Raw genomic sequence first — 21391 nt, forward strand, 5'->3', positions numbered from 1 at the left:
TGAAACTCAAACGTGCATCATCACCAAAATGCTTGACACTGACAAATGTTTGATTCATCTGTAAATTTATTACAACAAAGAGGGTTACAAAAACAGTATAATTACAAGGTGCATTTAACAGAAAATAAACTCCCAAGTAATTAAAAAAATGTTTTGATTAGGTCTGTCTGAAATGGGGGGGAGGGGGGGGCAACCTCTGCATTTGATTTACAAACAGGAAATGAAGGAGGGTTGCAAAGTGTTGCAAGTCTTGAATGGAAACTATGACCCACGTATTCAGTCTGTGGTCCAAGACTGCCTTCTCATGCAAGCTGAAGAATGAGTCCAACGGAAAGCAAGGTCTAAGAAAGAGGGCCGCAAAGCTCAATTTACAAAAAAAAGGGGGGGGGCGGGGCCTTAAAGAATATTGAACAAACAAATCCCCGTAGTGGTACAGCAACAAAACTATATAAAGTCTGGGGAGGGGAGGGCTCAAAACCGAGGGACCATCCTCCCAACCGGTTAGACGCCTGTTAGCTTTGCCTAGTTTAGACCTCCATCCCGACTGAGTCTTTATAATACAACAGATCTCCAGATCACATTAACACCAAAAGGGATGTGGGGCCACAGCAGCATCTTAAACATGGTTGTGAGGATGGGGGAGGGGAGAGGGAGGCAGGTTTGTGTGGAAATAAGGGGAAACTAACCCCCTGAAATAAGCTGTGCTATTTCCCCTTAAGTGAGTAAATACACAATAGCAAGTTAGATGACATGGTTAAGACAGGCCCCACCCTTCCGTATGCGCTTTTCTCTTATATACAGTACAGAGATAATTCAACCAAACCCTCTTCGTTTCAAGGTTAAGGCTAGAAGCTGAAAAACAAACGCCAAGGGCGTGTAAGAAAAGATAAAACAGCCGTCACAAACTTAACCCAAAAATAGTGAATGGAGGACAGATGATGAACACCATAAGGTAACATACACCTTTTTGTGTACAGTTGCTACCAAACTTGAGACTATTTCTATCTCTCTTTTTTTTGGAGGAAAGGTAATGTTTGGTAACGCGTCTTAATGTTCTCAGTCAAACTCAGTGGCTTCGCTACACCCGCGGCTACACCGGGACCGGTTGTCATGTGGTCATTCAGACTGTGTTCAGGGGTTACCAGTATGCCGAGCAAACACTGCTGCACTCTCACCACCCAGTGTTAAGACAGTCTGGGTGAGAGGAAGGAATGTAGACAACACCCAACCCCCTCCCTCCCCTAAATACAGCTCTCTGAAAAAACTGTCAGACACAAATGTCTATTCAGTTCTTCCATCTAGCATTCACAGACAGCAGATCGCTTTCAGTTCTGCCATCTAGCATTTACAGACAGCAAATCGCTTTCAGTTCTGCCATCTAGCATTCACAGACAGCAAATCGCTTTCAGTTCTGCCATCTAGCATTCACAGACAGCAAATCGCTTTCAGTTCTGCCATCTAGCATTCACAGACAGCAAATCGCTTTATGCTTAAATAAGATACAAAAGAAAGTGGTCAGTGACTGACCTTCCTATATGAAGTTCTCCACAGTAACTGAAGCCTCTCTTCCGTCAATACCTCCCTGCCTATACATTTGCCAGTCGCGGAGTACAGAGCTGCTTCACATTTGTGTTTGTTAAGGCTAGGCAGATGCCTTAAAAATAATGATAGGTTACAGCTTAACTGTTATAATATACTCCATCTTGCAAAAACTTTGGACATTTAAACGGTCAAAAAAATTATTTTGAAATTATTTTTTGACGAAAAGTCGGAAGGATCAATTTGACGTGTGGCATGCGACCGCACAGCTCCTCGGGTGTAAAGTCTGGCAGGTGGGACCAGGCTGTCCATTTACAGGTGGGGACTTATAATCAACACCGCAGGCTACTATTCTCTCATCTGCAGTTCCTCTAGCCGCCAGCAGGGGTGCACTTGTTCACCTTGGAGCTACGAGCTCTCGAGAGCGTCCAGCACCTTCATAATCTGCTGCTTGATGGCCTTGGTGGCATCGCCTGCGTTCGGTATGAGGTACCTGGAAAGGAAGGAGAGAGGGAGGGAGGCGTCACTTAACACAGAATACCAAACCTCAGGCAAGCAGAGAAGGTCTTTTTCCACAGCGGTTTTGAAAAAGCAAAAGGTCTACAAGTGACTTAACGACCACGGTTCTCAACCATGATCTTGGAATACCCCTTGCCATGCTAGATATCATTCCATCTAACTGCTTGATTAATTAAGGTTGAATAAATAGTTCTTTATTTTATATTGCAGGTTTCGCTCATTACTATTTACTTTTTTTGTCCACACTTCAAGCATTCAGGAACAATTTTAACTGTATGAATTAAACAATAGAAATGTAAGCTCTTTCAACAAGACCAGGTGAAAACTTAGTATACGGCTGGACCTCTCCGGCCGACCAATGGTGTAACTTCATAACTCAGCTGACTAATGGTTTAACTTCATCACTCAGTCAGTCACAGACATTCGCGTTTGTAGGGCTGGCCCCGCTGTCGCAGTCCAGCCAAAAAGAATCATGAGCCTTGATAATGAAAGTATTTGTTTTGTGAGAACTGGTCTGATTAAAATCCTTCAATCAATGCAGAATATTTATTCTGTGTAATATGAATATAACTTCTCGCGTTAAAGAGTGTAAATCATTCCTTATTAGACATTAAATGTCAAATTAAATACAATTAACAGCTCTTTATAGTTCAGGAATTGCAATTATGTTGGGATAAAAACCAGTGGGGACACAGGTCCAGCGTCAGGACCAGTGACTAGGGGGTGGATTTCCCTGAAAAACGTTTTTTTGGAAGTCAGGAGACATACTAATTACCTGGCGTGAACGAGCCTGGGTCATGGCACACACACTTTCACCACTTCTGTTTAAGATGAATACAAGCAAGCCAACTCAAACCAATTCACGCCAACTCAACTCAATCCTGGCGTGTCAGCCCTGCAGTAGGTACTAATCACAGACTGATGAAACTGAAGATAATTCAAGGCCAGCATAATTCATTTGAACGGTGTTACCAGGAATGCTACTGGATCATAAATGTGAGAAAACGCCTCTTTAAAAATAGAGATTTTCAAACTGTGGAAAAAAACATAGACTACAGTATGTGTGCCAAGTACCTACTGAGTATTATGTGAATAGATACTAATGGAAAAACTATTTCAAGGATTTAAGTCAGTGCATGTCCAGCCAATCAAAATACAGGAATCTACACAGTAAGCTAGCAAATCATGGAACATAATGGTCCCACTGTACAAATATAATAATAATAATAAGCAGTTTTACAAAACATAATTTGCGGAGGAATGTGAACACAATTTTGCTATGGAAATAACACAAAAGCATGGCTCAGTGTTACATCCTCTGTGGTATCTCAAGTAAAAGTTTATCATGCTCCAAACCAGCATTGAGTTTGCATGCCTCTTGCCAAAACAACCAGTGAGACCTGTTTCTACTTCACATCTACTTTGTTTATACTCACGTGCAATACATTTTACTCACACGTTGTTTTATAAATAGCACATGGGAAACGTCTGGCCCATACACACCATTTGTAAATAGAATGTGGCCCTTTGTAAGAGATAGTTGAAGAACACTTCAGTAAAGTGTGCTAGGACAGTTAAAACCCTTTAAAGGTACAATAAACACTAAATCACGTTTTCGCAGTTCTAAAGCCGAGCATCCTGAGTATCTCCGTTTGATACATCACCACTGGCAGTTGAGGGCAATGCAGTTCTACAACACCGACTTTGAATTTTGAAAAATGCATTCCAAAACCCTACTCTCCAAAGGGTTGTCCAAATGTGTGCAGGCTGATGACTGACGAATGCTAACGAGGGTGCCGGATTCAGACTGGCGGTAGCCTGCGCGCCGCCATTCGTCTGCGCAGCGGCGGGTACCTCTCCACCGCCAAGATCTCCACGCCGGCCGTGTTGCTGTTGCCGAACTTGAAGGTGATGAGCTCCGGGTGCTTCTTCTTGGAGGTGATCTTCACCACCGAGCTGAGCGGCTGCCGGGACTGGATGTAGGCGAAGCCCTTCCGCGAGGCGATCTCCCGCAGGCAGTACATGTGCGTGGCCGTCACCAGGAGGTGGCTGCGCAGACGCAGACGCAGACAGGGAACGCAGAGAGAGAGGGACGGGGGAGCGGAGTTAGCTGGTATGCGCTTGTGAATAACACTGCCTCGCCAGCCTTGGGAAATGTCTCCCTTCTGGCTGGTAACCTGATTTGGAAACTCCATATGTGTATGAGTATGTGTGTGTGAGTGTGTCTACCCTATCCCTGATACACTGTGGAGAAGACATGTAAAATGTCTCTTATTTGTAGTCCAAAAATCTGAAGAGAACTACAGGTGGTCACTTCCCATTATTCAGCCCCCTAGGGGCGACAGGAGGTAAAACGAGCACAAGGGTGTACGATAAGCGGGCTGTGCAACATTGCACAGCGGGCTCACCTGGGGAACATGTGGCCAGTCTCCTTCACTTCGTTGCAGGGCACGTGGTGCTTGACGTCCGGCTTGTTGATCCAGGTCTGGATGTTTACGATCTCCTTGCGGTCGTCGTCCGATATGGACGAGCTGTCAATCTCATCTGCGGAGAGAGTCACACGGTAGCTCTGACTGCAGGGCTGAGGGAACCACCCCTGGCCTCTCCAGAGCTTACTATGGGCGTCCCAACCTTGTCCTTTTAGTGCCACAGGGTGTGCCCATCTTTACTGTTACTCTGCAATTAACTGATCAGTAAAAGTATTTTATGACATAGGTTATTGCACCTTGTTTCTTGGGTATATACTTGTTGATTTTAAGTCCAGCAGAACCCTGTGTGCACCAAGGTTTGGGGAGCCCTGGCCTACAGAGAGCAGCACTGGCCTCTCTCCTGCAGTGACTTGGACTACGCCACCCCTGTGTATGCTGCTTTTTGTTCCAGCCATAGCTGCAACCCTGAATTGTAAGGAGTTGTTAAATGTTCTTAGCTTGACACTGAATACCCTTTGAAGGACAATTTATCTTGTTAGGCCACATAATGTCAGAAACAGATATGTATACCATGAAGAATAAATGTCCCATATTCATATTCCAGGACTTTTAATAACCCAACTCAAACAATTCTTTAGTGTTCTGAAATGTGCTATAAATATGACACATGATTCCTGTATAAAAAGTGGTTACATTTTTTAAATTCAATTATAGACTGACGGGTGAAATCAGTGGGGTCTCGGCTGCTGAAGGACATCAGCTCATTGAAATTCTACCATTTGTGGAAGAGTTCACAGATAAAGCAAAGAGAAATGAGCCCAAACCTGCATTGTTTCAATAAATCTAAAAAAAAACAACTATGGAGGAACTTCTAAAAGGTTACAACGATGTTGACTGACCAGGACTGGCTGTAGCGAAAAGCAGCATACACAAAGGGAGGCTGAGGACTGAAGCCGAGGAAGCCCTGATCTAGGCGACGCTAACCCGACCGCGCCGGTGAACCTCCAGCTGACCTCGTGACATCACCTCTCTCTCCCGCCTCTGCTCAATTTAGGTTCCGCTGAAACGGATTTACCTTCTGTGTCCAGCCGGTCGAGGTTAAAGAGTCAGGCTTAAAGATAAAGCTTAAAAAGGAAGCTACGGTACAAAAGGGCCAGCAGACGGTTTGTGTTGGGGGAGGGGGGGAGGGGGGGTGGGGGGTGGGTGCGTGGGCGCGGCGGAGCAGGGGGGCTTATTTACCCGTGTCATACTCCTCCTCATCCCCGATGCTGAACACGGGTTTGACCCCCCTGTAGGGCCTCCCTACCCGGTCGCTGCTGCTCACATGTCTGTGGAAAGAGTGAACCGTCAGGATCGCCACAGCAACGACAAGCCAAACCCCCACCCCCCCCACCCTCAGCCCCGCTCCCACACACACACACACACACACGCACACACACATCCAGAGTGGTCATCAACGCTGGGACAAGAGATGAGGGAGTCCCAACTCTACAAGAGGAAGCAAACCAGTTAATAAAAAAGGAAAGATGTTAATAAAAAAGGAAAGATGTTAATAAAAAAGACAGATGTTAATAGAAAAGGACCTGCTACTGAGAACACAAAAGCAGCGATGCCCATCCCGTACACGGTAACCACGGTGAGGTGAACCCTGGTACTGAGTTATTAGCGGTGCAGTAAACACTGCCAAAGAGAAGGGGGCGCCGTGTCCACACAATGCTGGCAGGAAAGGATGTTGGCAGCCATGACCGAAATAAACCCACCACTGGTGGGGGTTAGGTTTACTAAAACACCCAGACTCCAGTGATTCTCAGAGCAGATAGAGATGCCACTCCAGGTTGCTGTTGGGGTTAGTCTGGAAAGCAGGCACGGACAGACAGACAGACAGACAGAAAGACGAGGCCGGAGGTGAGCTGAAAAGGCATGAGCTGGCGGTTAGAGGGCGCGGTGCAGCTGAGGTCAGAGCTGTGAGGGCGTACACCGGAAACACTGAGACTCTGGGGGGGTGACTGTGTGAAACACATTATGACCGTCTGAGCTGTGTGTATATGAACAGGAGTGTGTGTGTGTGTGTGTGTGTGCGGTGTGTTGCATATAGTGTGCACTGTGAGTGTGGTTTTACGTGCAATGTGTGCATTCACGCGTGTGTGAACAAGCATGCACCTAAATTAAGTGCCAGTTTACAAACGTTTTGTAAACAACCCTTATGGAAATGGAATACACAGCCATATATTTAAGTAAAATATATTTTCAAGAGCAGAAAAGATATTGTGCAACGCTTCACAATATAATAGTATTAATTATTGTTGCTTTCAGGTATTTTCAGGCAATTTTCTCCCAAAAATACAACGCTGTGAAATATATTTATCTTTATAAATATATTTACAATTTATAGCATAGCTTTCCAGGATACTTGCTTCTGACTGGGAAATGACTGGTCATCAGTTGTGTATAAAGGCGCGGTTTCACACTAGATTATATCCCTCCACACTTTACGTAGCCGAGCAGTCTGGTCAGAGTGCACTCCCTTGTGCTGGTATCTAACATTACAGTTAAGCTAGGCGCTATGGAAGAAAATCCTGGAAAGAAGCAAAGGAAAATGTAAAAAGCTAACCATTCTATGGGAACAGCTGACACTGTCAACCTGGCCACCTACATGCAAAAATGCCCCCTTTAACCTGACGCTCTTCACAATAATTGGAAACCTCTAATTTAATTTTTGTAAATAGCGTGAACTATGTGAAATTAAAAACTTTGTGAGCCAGCTTGTTCGTGGTTGCTAGGATACTAAAAGCTGTTGTTCCTAGTGGGAACTACTTTTTGTGGCGGAAGCTACAAATGTACAAATATGCGTAATTTCTCTGGCAAGTAGTCGTGGTATAAGCGGGATAATGTACAGTGAGGGAGGCAACTGTTTGAAAACAAGCCCCTTCAGGGTGATTAAGAGAACATCACACCGAAACAACTATACATCATCCCTTACACATGGAATATTTATTATATATGAATATGACACATTGTGGCATATTCCATTTCCATAAGAGAAGAGCAGAGTGGCTCGTGGTGAGATGTGCAGGCGTGTCCCCAGGCTGGCAGTGCCACCGTGAGTGAGCGGGCGTGGGGGCCGGCACTGGTGCTCATGCCAGCGGAGAGACAGAACGTGGGGAGGGTCTTACCGATCCAGAATCCCCTTCTCTGGCCAGGGCAGATTGAAAGACATTCTATTGTAAAATAAATGAGGCACAGGGGGCGGGGTTTGAGGAAGGGGACTTAACTGGACACAACTCGTCAAAATAAGGGCAGCTTAAAAAAAAAAGACAAAGTTTAAAACAACGGAAAAGCACATATTTTATCATACAGGAGGGTAAGTAATGTTAACAATTACGTGGATGCGGTATGAGTGGGGAATTTAAATATTACAATAAAAAGGAAGACAAAATAAAATGCCAGACCCAGAGCACAGGTGCGGTTAAGTCCGGTTTGGGGGCGGGACCTCACCTGTCCACCGGCACCGAAGTGTTCTCGATGAAGCTGATCACCTTCTCCTTCACATTCACAGACTTGGACTTGAGGGCAAAGGTCATCTTATTGACCAGAGACTTCACACCTTTGCCATCCCCAACGCCGTTCATGGTCTCGCCCTGCAGGAGAGAGGCGGGCGGGCGGGAAGGGGCGGGACCAAACGAGGCAAGGGGCGGGACAGAGCGGGGGGCGAGGTGTTGTAATTAAAAACTCACTCATCCTGTAGCCATGACAACCAGCCTACTTCTGTCTGTCTCTCTTTTATTGACTTATCCCTGGAAGCTAAGTTTGCACAAAAACTTACCCGCTTTCACTAAATGTTTGTACTATTTACTTACATTTATTGTGGTAGTAATAAACATATATGTATTGTGGTAGTAATATATACCACATATGGCTTGATTCATTTTTAAGCATTTTTTCAATTCTATGTTATATATTCTGAAGAGTTGCAATATCTTGCGAATATACTGATAATATATTTGTGTGAGGGGGGATCAGGAGCGGTGAAGGGCAGGCCAGGGGGCGCACACACTCACATCGGGGGAGCAGAGGCTGCCGTGAGGCCCTGAAGTGCTCACGATCCAGTGGACGTACACGTTATCTGGGCCCTCCACGTTAATGTCAGCCAGGTGCTGCTGCAGAGCTGGAACACAGAGCAAACAGAGTCACGCTTCAGGATATTAACGTCCCCTAAACACACACACACAAGCAAGCACACACAGACACAGACACACACGCACGCAGGCACACACGGACAGATACACACAGAGCCTCGCCTCAGGTTATTAACATCCCCAAACCACACTCCACACATTACTTGCGCACACACACAATGAAATTTTGAGGGGTTTGTGTTTTAAAGCTTACCCATGAAACCACCTTTAGCAATACTGACATACTCCTTGTTTTTCTGTAACAGAAAATACAACACAAGACTGTTTTAATTATTGTACTTGGCAGAAGTACAATTGTGATGCAAATCAAAAAATTTTAACAGATACTACCCCACTGTATGACAGACTAAGACTTGTCTGTTTTCTGAGAGTTTCAATGAGTTTTCTGCTCTCACTGTAGCCACACGCAACCCAGTGATGACATCACAGACTATGAGAAGCACGTGTCCCAGCACAAACCAAGATGGAAAGCACATTTATGTACATTCCCACCAATAGGAGACTCCGCCCAAATGTCCCACCCTCTGACCTGCAGGAAGTGGGCCAGCACCATGTTCATGTACATGCCCTGACTCCGCCCACACGCCCTCTGACCTGCAGGAAGTGGGCCAGCACCATGTTCATGTACATGCCCTGACTCCGCCCACACACCCTCTGACCTGCAGGAAGTGGGCCAGAACCATGTTCATGTACATGCCCTGACTCCGCCCACACGCCCTCTGACCTGCAGGAAGTGGGCCAGCACCACGTTCATGTACATGCCCTGACTCCGCCCACACGCCCTCTGACCTGCAGGAAGTGGGCCAGCACCACGTTCATGTACATGCCCTGACTCCGCCCACACGCCCTCTGACCTGCAGGAAGTGGGCCAGCACCATGTTCATGTACATGCCCTGACTCCGCCCACACGCCCTCTGACCTGCAGGAAGTGGGCCAGCACCATGTTCATGTACATGCCCTGACTCCGCCCACACGCCCTCTGACCTGCAGGAAGTGGGCCAGCACCATGTTCATGTACATGCCCTGACTCCGCCCACACGCCCTCTGACCTGCAGGAAGTGGGCCAGCACCATGTTCATGTACATGCCCTGACTCCGCCCACACGCCCTCTGACCTGCAGGAAGTGGCCAGCACCATGTTCATGTACATGCCCTGACTCCGCCCACACGCCCTCTGACCTGCAGGAAGTGGGCCAGCACCATGTTCATGTACATGCCCTGACTCCGCCCACACGCCCTCTGACCTGCAGGAAGTGGGCCAGCACCATGTTCATGTACATGCCCTGACTCCGCCCACACGCCCTCTGACCTGCAGGAAGTGGGCCAGCACCATGTTCATGTACATGCCCTGACTCCGCCCACACGCCCTCTGACCTGCAGGAAGTGGGCCAGCACCATGTTCATGTACATGTCTTCCTCCTCGCGGCCGCTGCCCATGAAGCACAGGTGCTCCCCGCTGGCGACGGAGCCCGACTCCAGAGACTGCTTCTGCGCCTCCAGGAGGGACTTCACCGACAGCGCAAACTCAGAGGGGTTCTGTAGCATCTGGGACACACACACACATAGGCGCACACGTACACACACACACACACACACACACACAAATAAATTTGCAGTTTTACCACCCTTTGTGGAGGAAGTAAGGGACTTTATGGAAACAAAATATACTGCATTATGCTCAAATTATATACACAATGTACAGTACTGGCACAATTTATGGAACCACGGTGTTTAAAGAAGTAGTTGAGTAAACTTGTATCTGTGCCCTCTCTTCTGTTTGTTGTTTGTTGGATTTTCGTCTGTAAAAATGTGTTCTAAACAGTTATTCTCTTGACTACGAGTGGTAAAGACATTATTTGACCCTCAGTAATTTGAAATAAAGTATACAAACAAACAAAAAAGTTTTCTTTGCATGAACATTATTATTTATGTAGAAAAAACACTGGAAAATGTTTAAGCTGATTATAAAATTAATAACAATACATTAGACTGCTCAATTATGTAGGTATGAACTAATACAAATAGGAAGGTGTAATGATTATTACTTAACACAAATGCTAATTATTTCCTTTTTGTTTAAAGGTGATATTACATTTATGACGTACCGCACATATCATGCCGAAAACAGAAATTGTTGCAAAATATTGCATTAATTGTCAAACTATACATGCAGTGTTTCCATAATATGTGCCAGTACTTTATACACAACATACATTCAAGTAGACACAATATATACTATATCAACAAATAAATGATTGCTGCTTTCACATACCACCAGTTATATACTCTTAAAAGCCAATGCTGCTAATTATTTTTCCAAAGGTTTTATTTAAAAACATCCAGTCTGCCCAACTTCACGCTCCAGAACAAAAGCAATACAGCAAGCAGAATTACTTTTTCAGATGGGTAATCATTTTTATCCTTAATTTTTCATTGATTGACAACTTGCATTTTATTCTCATATTGCATTATTATTTTTTGATATCACAGGACACTGAAGGAAATAAGTTTTTAAGAGTTTAAATTTTCCCCAAACTCCTTACGTGCATTTGGATCTTTGTTTATCACTATATTTTCCAAGAAGTCTCTATATACATATATCTGTATATTCATAACATCCAGTATCTATACCTGCTTATTTCTGGTCAGGGTTGCAGGAGATGCTGGAGCCTACCCAGCATCCACTGGGACAGAGGTAGGAATACACCCTGGACAGTTCGCCGGTCCATCGCAGGGCACACACACCATTCACTCACACATTCATACCTATGGGGAATATAGTCTCCAATTAACCTAACCTGCATGTCTCTGGACTGTGGGAGGAAACTGGAGTGCCCGGAGGCAATGAGGAGAACATGCAAACTGCACCACCGTGCCGCCCTTACTCATAATACACTGCAGTATATTCCATAGCTCACCAGGTCAGAGTCCAGGTGGAAGGCAGTGGAGAGGTGGCCAGCGTTGTACTGCTCCGCTGGACGGCAGTCCACCACAAAGAACCGCACGCCCTCCTAAAAAAGTTAAAAGGGGTGGGGGGGGGTGGGGCATTAGATACCCTAAACACTGCTGACTGAATAGGTTACATTGCATAACAAGGCATTCATTTAGCAAACGCTGTCATTCAGAGCTCATTACAATGCAAGCGCATCCCCTTGAGATACACGTGAAACTGCCAGACCGGGCTAACAGCATTCCAAGGCTGGCTAGCGCTTAGCATCACTGAAGTGTTCAGACAGTTAATAAACCAGTTAAATCTTAAACACTGCAGCCACCCACTCAGCCCATCCAGTTCTTCTGCCCTGGCCTGTGTCTTCACTGTACTTCCATCTTGCCCATTCAGCCCACTCAAACCGAGGGTCCGCAAACATGGGTGACCATGTATGTACCCCATTTATCCTGGGGGACCCCCCATGTATGCTGATTTGCATTCCAACCCTATGTGCAAATTCAGAAATATGATAAACTGCTCATTGTCCATTTTATTCAGACTCGCGAGGGATGACGTATTCTCTTAATGAGAGCCAGAGACATATACTCATCTTGCACAAGACATACATTCCACATTATTTACATACTATTAGGATTAGATAGCAGGCCTTAACGCTGAAATCAGATTTGTTTTTCGAATTCTATTTGTGTTGGCAAGCATCCAGAACTGATCTGTGGGTTTCGACAAGCTACATGTTTATTGCTGTCATAAAATGATGATGTAAGTCAAGTGCACTCTGGGTCACAAGGTAATTGAAGAATAAACTATTTAAGAAGGCAAAAAAAAATCTTATTTGACCAGTCAGATGCAAGTCACATGATCAGGTCGAATATGCATTGGATTTAGGACCATGTAGGCAGCAGCTCCCTATGGGCAGGGGAAGCTGGAACAGTTCCAAGGGCTGAGACTGATAGGGGCCCACAAAAATTGTGCTGTATTGTGCAGGGACAGGGTGGCCAGGGCCCAATGTGAGATGGGGCCAAAATGGGGGCCACAATCCCTGGCGATTCCCCTACACGTAGGAATGTGGTCCAAATCGAAAATGAAAATCCCACATTCCACCTGATTATATCATGTGTGAATGCTGTTCAGCTTTCAGGTTTTGCTTCAAGGGAAAGATCAAATGCTTAACAGATATTGTGAATAAAATTTTGGGCCACTTCAAACTGCCTGCCTAAACAAAACCTTAATTGCTCAAATCAGTTCTGAAGCAACTAATGCTTGCATTTTCTTGAATATTCTTCAGGGTTTTATTAGATTTATGATTAATCTTCCGATTGAATTCATAAATTCGGATGGAGGACACTGGTACTGAACTAAAATAAGATCAAATAGAAATAACTATGTTCTTAACTGAACATTCTAATGCTGATGTAACAATCACTCCTGGTAACTGAAAGCAATGGAGTTCTAGAACACTGACATAGAGTTTTGATAAAACATTCCAAAAAACCAACACTTCACAGGGCTAAAATCACCCATTTCCATTCATCGATACAGTTCTGTTCCCACTCCTTTCACCCTGCCCATCCTTCCACTGCTCCGCCCCTCTGTAGCCCCACCTACGAGTGCTCACCGGCTGCAACTGATTGGCCTGCAGGATCTCTGGGACAGACACAGGCAGACACAGAGCCTGGCTCAAGTCCATGTCTTCCTCCTTCAGAGCCACCAGGCTGCTTCCAAACAAGTTCTGGTTCTCCTGTGAAATGTTGGGAAGACAGACGGATCAGACGGCCAGGCACTGCTAGAACACCCCAACCCTGGCAGGAGGACCTGGCCATTCAGCCCATCAGAACATTAACCATACCGATGCCAACTGTTTTACCACTACAACTGTATTCCATTAACTTGCACCAGCCATGACTAATTATTTATGCAACACCACAGATAACATAAAAAACAAAGGCCCCAAGATTTTTTATATCAGGGATGTCTAAGACCTTGACACAGACACAGGCAGGCAGACAGACACGTTGACAGACACACAGACACTCACATAGAACTAGTGATGAAAATATCACAGATGTGAGAAGGTTCCAGATTCCTGACAGTCAGGCGCATGTGTAGAGCAAGAGGGGCACTGTGAGCAGCCGTACCTTCCTGAGAGACAGAGGGGTCTTGCTGTAGTAGTACTGAGCCAGAGAGAACAGGTCCTCAATGTCATCGGTCTCCAGGTGAGCGGGGGAGCCCTCCAACATCTCTGTTACACACACACACATTTACACATTACAACGTGGGGACCCACACCCTTTTTTTTTACACCTTGTAACTCCTCTGACTGTAAAAATGGATTAATCAGCCAAAGCACCTCGTAACAGTTATTCAGGCATGTAAGAGAAGCTTTCTCCTTCCACATGCGCACGTACAGCACACACATGCACACACAGCCACAGAGAATGCACGTCTTGCACTCCGTTCACTGTAGTTGCATTTACGTGATTAATTAAAGCAGTATACTGCACAGTCGTCTCAACTCACCTGGGTTCTTGGTCAGAATTGGTTGCTGATTTTTAGATTAAAACCAAACAGCAGCAGACCCTCTGTGGTCTACAGTGAATATGACAGAGCTAGAATGCGGGGCGGAGGATACTTACTGATAATGTCCTCTTTATTGTCCAGTTCCTGGGAGAGGATGGCATCTCTACAAGAAGAGAAATACTGCATTACTGCATTATCAGGGTTCTGTATTATCATTTAATAGGACAGTCCACCCTCTGTTTGAATATCTACCTTTATACAAACAGTGAGAATGCAGAGAGGGTAATAGATAGAGAAGGGATTACAGCTCAGAAGGCGCTGTGGCGGGGGATCAAACCCCCACCCGAGTGGGGGGGGGGGGATCTCGTATAGCTCAAGAGTTGGCAGCCCAAAGGACTGCCGCACATAACTCGCCCCTATCAGGGTTCACTTAACTTGATCATAGTCCACTGTGATATCACATCACCTCAGGTGAGTCCAGTGGAAGTAGTTCTCACGTGACCCAACAGCTAATTTAGAAAACTGAATCTGTAATTCTTTTCACTTGAATCGTTCAATATGATTTGTTTGATGCAATTCTTGACTCTGTAAAAATGAACAATTTGCATTCTTCTGATGCGACTCCTTTGATGAACTGATCTGAGACTTAATGGTGAATGGGGGCTAGTCAGCCATTATGGATTACGGAATTATGGATAACAAGGCGCCCTATTACCCCTCAGCTGCTGGTCTGCCTGTACCTACTTTGCGTTGACGAGGATGATGAGCATGAGGAAGAAGATGAGGAAGGGGTCGGCCTGCTGCAGATAGACGTCCCACATGGCCTGGGTCACCTGAGGGCTGCAGTGGCTGGCGAACATGCTGCCCAGCTGGGGGAAACCAGAGGACAGGAACGCCAGTTATACACACGCAACATGCACGGAGGTCCTGAGACCGAAATAAAACCGGCTTAAACCAGCTTCAAGCTCTGAATCATTGCTACGTCATTCCCTGTCCCAGCGCAACCTGGCCCTGGCCCAGGTCCTGGAGAGCAGCAGGGTCTGCTGATAATTATTTTAGCTTTACAATTAGCAACCAGTTCAGACCCAAGAATCCAGTCAACGTGAGTTAACTGTAATAAACTTCCTTAAAGGGAAACTAAACCCTTATTTGATGTTTTAGGATTTTACCGATTCCTCCACTTTTTGAAGGTAAAAATAAATTATATATCAGATTTCGAAGTTGTGCTTGTCTGAACATCTCACCTGCCTTGTCCTGCAGCTGAAAATGGCTCTTTGACTCAGCTATGTGCAGATAGTACATTGAAAGTGGGTGCGGCTGGCCTGATGATGCGATAAGAGTCACTCTGGAAAATGATTCCAGGACGGCAGACAGCAATTGCAACACACCAATCTACTTGATAAACGTTGTTTTACCGTTATTATGGGTGGACACAAACTTATCACCAAAAATTGAATTTAGGTAGAAGTTCTACTTCTTAACCACCCAATTACTTGCTGAACAGTAAAAATCAGCAGGAGACCATGTGACTCTCCAGGAGCACGGAGGCAGACCCCTGCTCTGCTCATGTTCCTTCAGTGTGTGAACGGCTACACAAGCTGCCCATGTAACTCCGGGGATCGTGCAGAGGGGGGACAGTCACCCAGTTGATGGCGTAGGAGTCGGGAGTGATCTTCTTGGTGTCCAGGAAGGAGCAGAGCTCGGGCTCGTGGTACTGCAGCAGGAGCCGGAACAGGTGGAAAGGTCGGCCCTTCGACACACAGTCCCTGTAGGCACACAGACGCGCGCGCGCACACACACAGACAGACACACACACACACACACACACAGACACATAAAGGTCAGTGCTCTCTCTCTCACAGAATCACATTTGGTCAAGGCTGAACCTGCATTCCTACTTCCTCTGTCTTACCCACAGCCATGCAGAAGGATTACACCGCTAAGCCTGTATATACATGTCTTTCTCCCCTCCCCCGCAAACACTGGCTTATGTTTGTGTGTGTGTGTGTGTGATTGTGTATATGTTTATGTGTTATGTGCCTTTCTAAGTCTTCTATGTGTGAGTCAGTGTGTGTGCAAGTACAGGAGTCTCTGTGTGTCTAAGAGTGCATGCATGCTAATCTACCTGTGCATCTATGTATCCGTCTGTCTGTACTGGTGCAAGCTGGATACCCGGGGATGTATGTGCTCATCATGGTGTTAATGCGTTTGTGTGTCTGTCTGTCTGTCTGTCTGTCTGTATGTGCGCACGCTGGTTACCTGGGGATGTATGTGCTCATGATGGTGTTAATGCGTTTGTGTGTGTGTGTGTCTGTCTGTCTGTCTATCTGTATGTGTGCAAGCTGGATACCCGGGGATGTATGTGCTCATGATGGTGTTAATGCGTTTGTCTGTCTGTCTGTCTGTCTGTATGGCGCAGGCTGGTTACCTGGGGATGTATTTGTTCATGATGGCGTAGAAGCAGTTGTAGAGATCACTGCGCGGCAGCTGCGGGCCCAGCAGGGGTTTGAGCAGGTCTGGCCAGCTGAGCTCTGAAGTGAAGGTGATGCTCCGGGATTTGCAGTAGAAGGTAATGACCGACTCTACGTCAGCCAGAATGCCTTCTTGCTCCTCCTCAGGCAACTCCAACTGATCTGGGAGGGAGGAAAACACAGGGGTCAGAGGGGTTAGAGGTCAGAGGTTAACTCTCCACAGGAGAACTGCGCATACACTGCAGTTTCCCCTACGCCTTCTCACACCTGGATAAAATGCATGATAGCCATTAAATCACTGTGGACAGTACAGATCTCATGGCAATATACAAAAGAGTTTTAACCCCCTTCATCTTGACATACCTGGTTAAATAAAGGCAAAATAACAAAGACCAACTGTTTGTTACTTGTTAAGCGATGTGAACTTAGTGATATCTTAGTAGACATTTTAATATTTTCAACCCACCCCCCAAACTAGCAAAGATCAGCGTCATAATTGTTTCTGAATGATATAAAGATTTTCTGAAGTTTTGTACTTATACAAATAGAGTGTTAGTATTTCTTGCTGCTGTAGATTGATAAAACACTAAAGAGAATTAGCCTTACATTTTTTGGTGTAATTCTGTATTGTCCAGTCAATGCTAGACATTGCGTTATTACAGCCTGGTTATTGCAGCAGGTGAAAGGCAGGGTTTTTTGACATATCCTGGCAGCAGCTCTTTCCTGTATGAGACAGAAGCTCGATTCTGGGTGCAATGAGTACGAGAGCTTTGGAGCCTATGGGAATGCCATCTTTTCAGAGACTATGTTTCTGTTGTTGTTCGAGAACAAAGAGAAGGCTTTCAGTGGCACAATGAGCTACAGGCTCCTGGCGCTAGGCTAGGCTAGGCTGGACTGGGCTGGGCGGTGGGTGCTGCATTAGCCAAGTCAACTAAGTCAGGACAATGCCAATCCGGCACCTTCTACAGTGAAAGAGCATCTAAATCTGAGAGGATTTGGCACCTTCACAGGACACTGGGACCTGTATGAACACTGACAGTAGCCTGCTCCTCACTCTGATGAGAAGGACTGAGTCCACCTTCTCTTAGGACCCACAATGAGCTCATTTAATATCTTTACCAGGCCCAGCAGAAACAAAGCAATGAAATAAAATACTGTATGACAGCAAAGGACTGTTACCGAATGGGCTTCAATCGTGAGGGTAGAACCACCAATCATAGCGAAAGTAGTTTATGGATGACATCATAAATTGCAAAGCCCATACCACTATGCCAGGTGCTTGTCATTTCGATTTTTCTCCAAACACTCACCAATCAGCTGCTGACACCTGCTGTGGATTACGGTCTGCTCAGGCAGGTCCAGAGACCCATCCCAGGAAGACAGGCTGTCTCCTTTCCCTGCCACATTCAGAGCAATCTGGCAAATACAGAGACATAGCATCAGCTAGCATCGAGAGACAGAGAGTAGCCCTGTGATGCTAACGGTCACAGTTGGCACTGGCATGGCTCAGATTTAATCCATGTACCACAGTGCGGTGCCTCATTCAAATGAGCCATCCAGCAGCCCGGAGCATGTCATCTTAACATGGATAGGGAACAGGAAAAAACAGGAAATGCAGTTTCGAGCCAGCACAGGAAGTTGATGTGGGAAGTCAAAGAGAGGGAGGGAGAGACAAATCGGCAGTGCAGAGTGAAGGCCGTTCTGGGCATTTTCACCAAAGCGAGGACTGTACTGAGCATGCTCACTGCAGCCTAGGTATGAATCCACTTTTGGCCCCACCCCCTCACCTTCCATATTTTGGGTCTCTGAGGGTCGGGCAGCACTTGGCCCTGGATGATATTCCTCACAGTCTCCAGGTCACACCCTCCTGAGTCCAAAGCCTCCGCTAGGTCCCGTTCCCTAAGAGACAGAGACAATGCTTCATCCCGGTTGCCAGACTGGGCAAGTATTTCCCCCAAATACAGGGGTTTGTGAAAAAACTAACGGATGAAGTTTCAGTATAAATATGAATGGGAGTTCAAGGTTGATGGGGATTTTTTTAAGTCTTGAAATTTGTATGGGAATCAACCAGGATTGTGGATTTTGGGGTATGCATTAATATATAAAAACTACACAAATCAGCCAACATCACAGCTACAGTCAAAATATGGTTAATTCTGGCAGCACCGTCCACACCACTGCTGCCTCAGACACACGCTAACATCCACAACCCATGTAGTCTCCTCTACAATGAAAAAAACATACAGCACTGCAGCAAAGGTTTGGTTATTAATGAAAATAAATCATATTTTGTTTTTGCTATGTCTGCATGTATTCAGGCTCAACCTGCCAACACAACAGAAATTACTCTACCTGAAAAATGAAAGAGAACAAAATGTACAGTTTACATAAACAGTCATGTGCTCTCAACTTCACTGAATACTCTGGAAATAAAATCCAATACTTTGAAACTCAAACATTCCAGGTCTCTCAAAAGGAGAGGAGAGAGCGAAGTTCATTTGATCTAAAGCTGAGAGGGGGCTCACTCGTTCAATAAATGAATACATTCATTGTTTAAATGGCGTAAAGGTGCTTCAAATTTAGTGATTACACTTTCCATACAGACAGTTCGTTGACAGGACCTCGCAGAGCAGCAGGATAGTTCTTCCTAATGGCCGCTGAGGCCAATATTAGACAAAGAAGAAGAGCCAGGCCCAATACTTCCTATAAGAACAACGTCAGCGGCTAGCTCTCATTTTAACAGGATCCTGAGAGTTAAACAATGAGCTGTCGCAAAACTACTGCTGCTGCACCACGTAACATATACAGCATTTGCAGCGAAACTTCTGTGCGAAATAATCGAAAAGTTTGACTATTTTAACTGGGATGACCAAAAGAATGCGGGCATAAACAGAATAGAATTTTTGATATGAATGCAATAGCCTCTTTCCATTAGTAAGGCCGAAGTGGTTGATGACAAAACGCGTATTTATCATTCACTTTTAACTCAATAAACACTTGGGTGCCGGTATCACCGGTGTGACTTAGCGTACATTTGAATACAGCTTCATCTTTAAGTAATTTAAATTAATTGAAATGCGAAAATAAAAAATCGTCTTCGCGTGAGTATGTGCGAACAGGTTGGCATTCGTTGTGCACAGTAAGCTACGAGCGAAGGCACTGCCCCTTCGTCCATTTAAATATAAATCCAAGTCGAAAACTGCATCTTCTGCGCTGCAAGACAGATGCCCGGACACATGCTCTGTATTGATTCAAAGGGATCGTGTTACATATCTAAGGCAGGGTTCTAACAAGCTACCTTGTCTGCAGTACTCTGCAAGAACGGAACAGACAGCAAAATTACAGCCCAGTTTACAGTACTGTAAAGCTAAAACAAACAGACAGCTTTGACACAACAATGCACAGAAAGACATGCAGTTTAATTTATAACAAAAGCATTATTTTCTGGCAAGTTATGTAGCTCTAGTCTTCACATTGGCTTTCCGTACAAGATGGTACCGAATATGTTTTTAAAATATAACCTTTATAAAATTTTACTACATAGTCAACAAAAAGTGACGTTAAACAGATAGTTGACAATATGGGATTTATCAATATATGGCCAACGTAAACAAAACGGGCACGAGTCTTAACAGATTATCCGATTTATTACATATCGGATTTATAGACGTGCTTGATATGGATAAATCCGGCTAGCTCGCTAGTAGCTACAGCACACGACCTAGATCTCAAAATCAAAGGGGAAAACAATCGCACATCAAAAATTCAAATACAGCATAACATAACAGTACTGGTAGGCGAAAGAAGAACCACTATTTACAAGTTAGCAACACAATGAAATCTGAGAAATATCGTTTTTGAATTGGTGTAGCTGACTAGCTAGTAAGTAGTAAGCAACCTCAGCTAGCTACTTTCTGTAAATAACGTTAAATATGCAGCTAGCTATATTGCTAGCTATGGAAGGGAAGAATAAAGGCAGATTGCAAGATAGCTAGCGACCAATCTACGTAGTCTAGCCTTGAGCAGCTAGCCTAGTGTAAGATGATCTGATTATGGTCACGTATAAAAACTATATCGAACGAATCTATATACTGTGTCTGTTAAAGAAACAACGAGCTCGTTTGCAATACAGCAAAAATGTTAGTTAACTACAGTAGCCAGTAGTGTCGCTTTGTTCGCTAGCTTGATTAGCTAGGCGCATTCTACGAGAGGATATGGGGAGGCGGCGCTGATGTGTCTGATGATTCAACAAAGGCAGACAACGCTTTGCACTTATCCCAAGCCCAAATTTTTCACCCCCGGTTCAGATTTTAGATGAAAAACAATCTCTTCACAGTTCTCCAATCGATATTTTCATATACATTTTATTTTCGAAACTGCTTGTCAGAACGCTCTTACCAGCTGCCCTGCGATACTTCTGCTTCCGCCATTGCTGTTGACAACGTCCACGTCAAGCTTGCCGTACACAATAACCTTGTGTCGTAATTTTCCTTTTGACACTTGTTGCTTTCTAAAATCATTAGTTCATCAAATCTTACAGAAACCACTTTGCATCCGCATGGCTGTATAGTCGTTTCACATACCAGGTCCTTCCCATATATTTCTAAAATAAGAATTCGACAGTTCCCTTGATAGACGGAAACCGGAACAGCGCTCAGTCTAATTTTTGCGGTCTAAACGGTAGCTGTACTTCGCAAATGTATTATCCATTACAATGTTACCCACGCTTTAAAAAAAACAAAAGAAACCAACGCGCTGGCATCAGTTTACT

The 21391-nt window shown here is 45.1% G+C and overlaps 1 protein-coding gene across 2 annotated transcripts; it reads right to left on the bottom strand.

Annotated features, from left to right (window-relative positions):
• Positions 1–48: 48 nt before the first annotated feature.
• Positions 49–21315, bottom strand: tbc1d23 (TBC1 domain family, member 23). 2 transcript variants are annotated; one of them, XM_064327014.1, is made up of 19 exons: positions 21019–21315; positions 18408–18519; positions 17931–18036; positions 16578–16782; positions 15792–15915; positions 14894–15018; positions 14266–14312; positions 13768–13871; positions 13248–13370; positions 11601–11693; positions 10057–10227; positions 8877–8919; positions 8546–8652; positions 7983–8125; positions 7661–7705; positions 5727–5815; positions 4467–4602; positions 3913–4107; positions 49–2032 (listed from the first exon to the last, which is right to left on the bottom strand). In XM_064327014.1, the coding sequence occupies exons 1-19, from the start codon at positions 21138–21140 to the stop codon at positions 1948–1950; spliced, it is 2175 nt and encodes a 724-aa protein (XP_064183084.1). In that variant the 5' UTR covers positions 21141–21315; the 3' UTR covers positions 49–1947. The 2 variants fall into 2 exon arrangements, with proteins under 2 accessions (XP_064183084.1, XP_064183085.1); XM_064327015.1 differs by lacking the exon at positions 7661–7705.
• Between the last annotated feature and the right edge of the window lie 76 nt (positions 21316–21391).

This window comes from Anguilla rostrata, chromosome 3 (assembly GCF_018555375.3).
Source record: "Anguilla rostrata isolate EN2019 chromosome 3, ASM1855537v3, whole genome shotgun sequence".
In the NCBI taxonomy this organism is placed as follows: domain Eukaryota; kingdom Metazoa; phylum Chordata; class Actinopteri; order Anguilliformes; family Anguillidae; genus Anguilla; species Anguilla rostrata.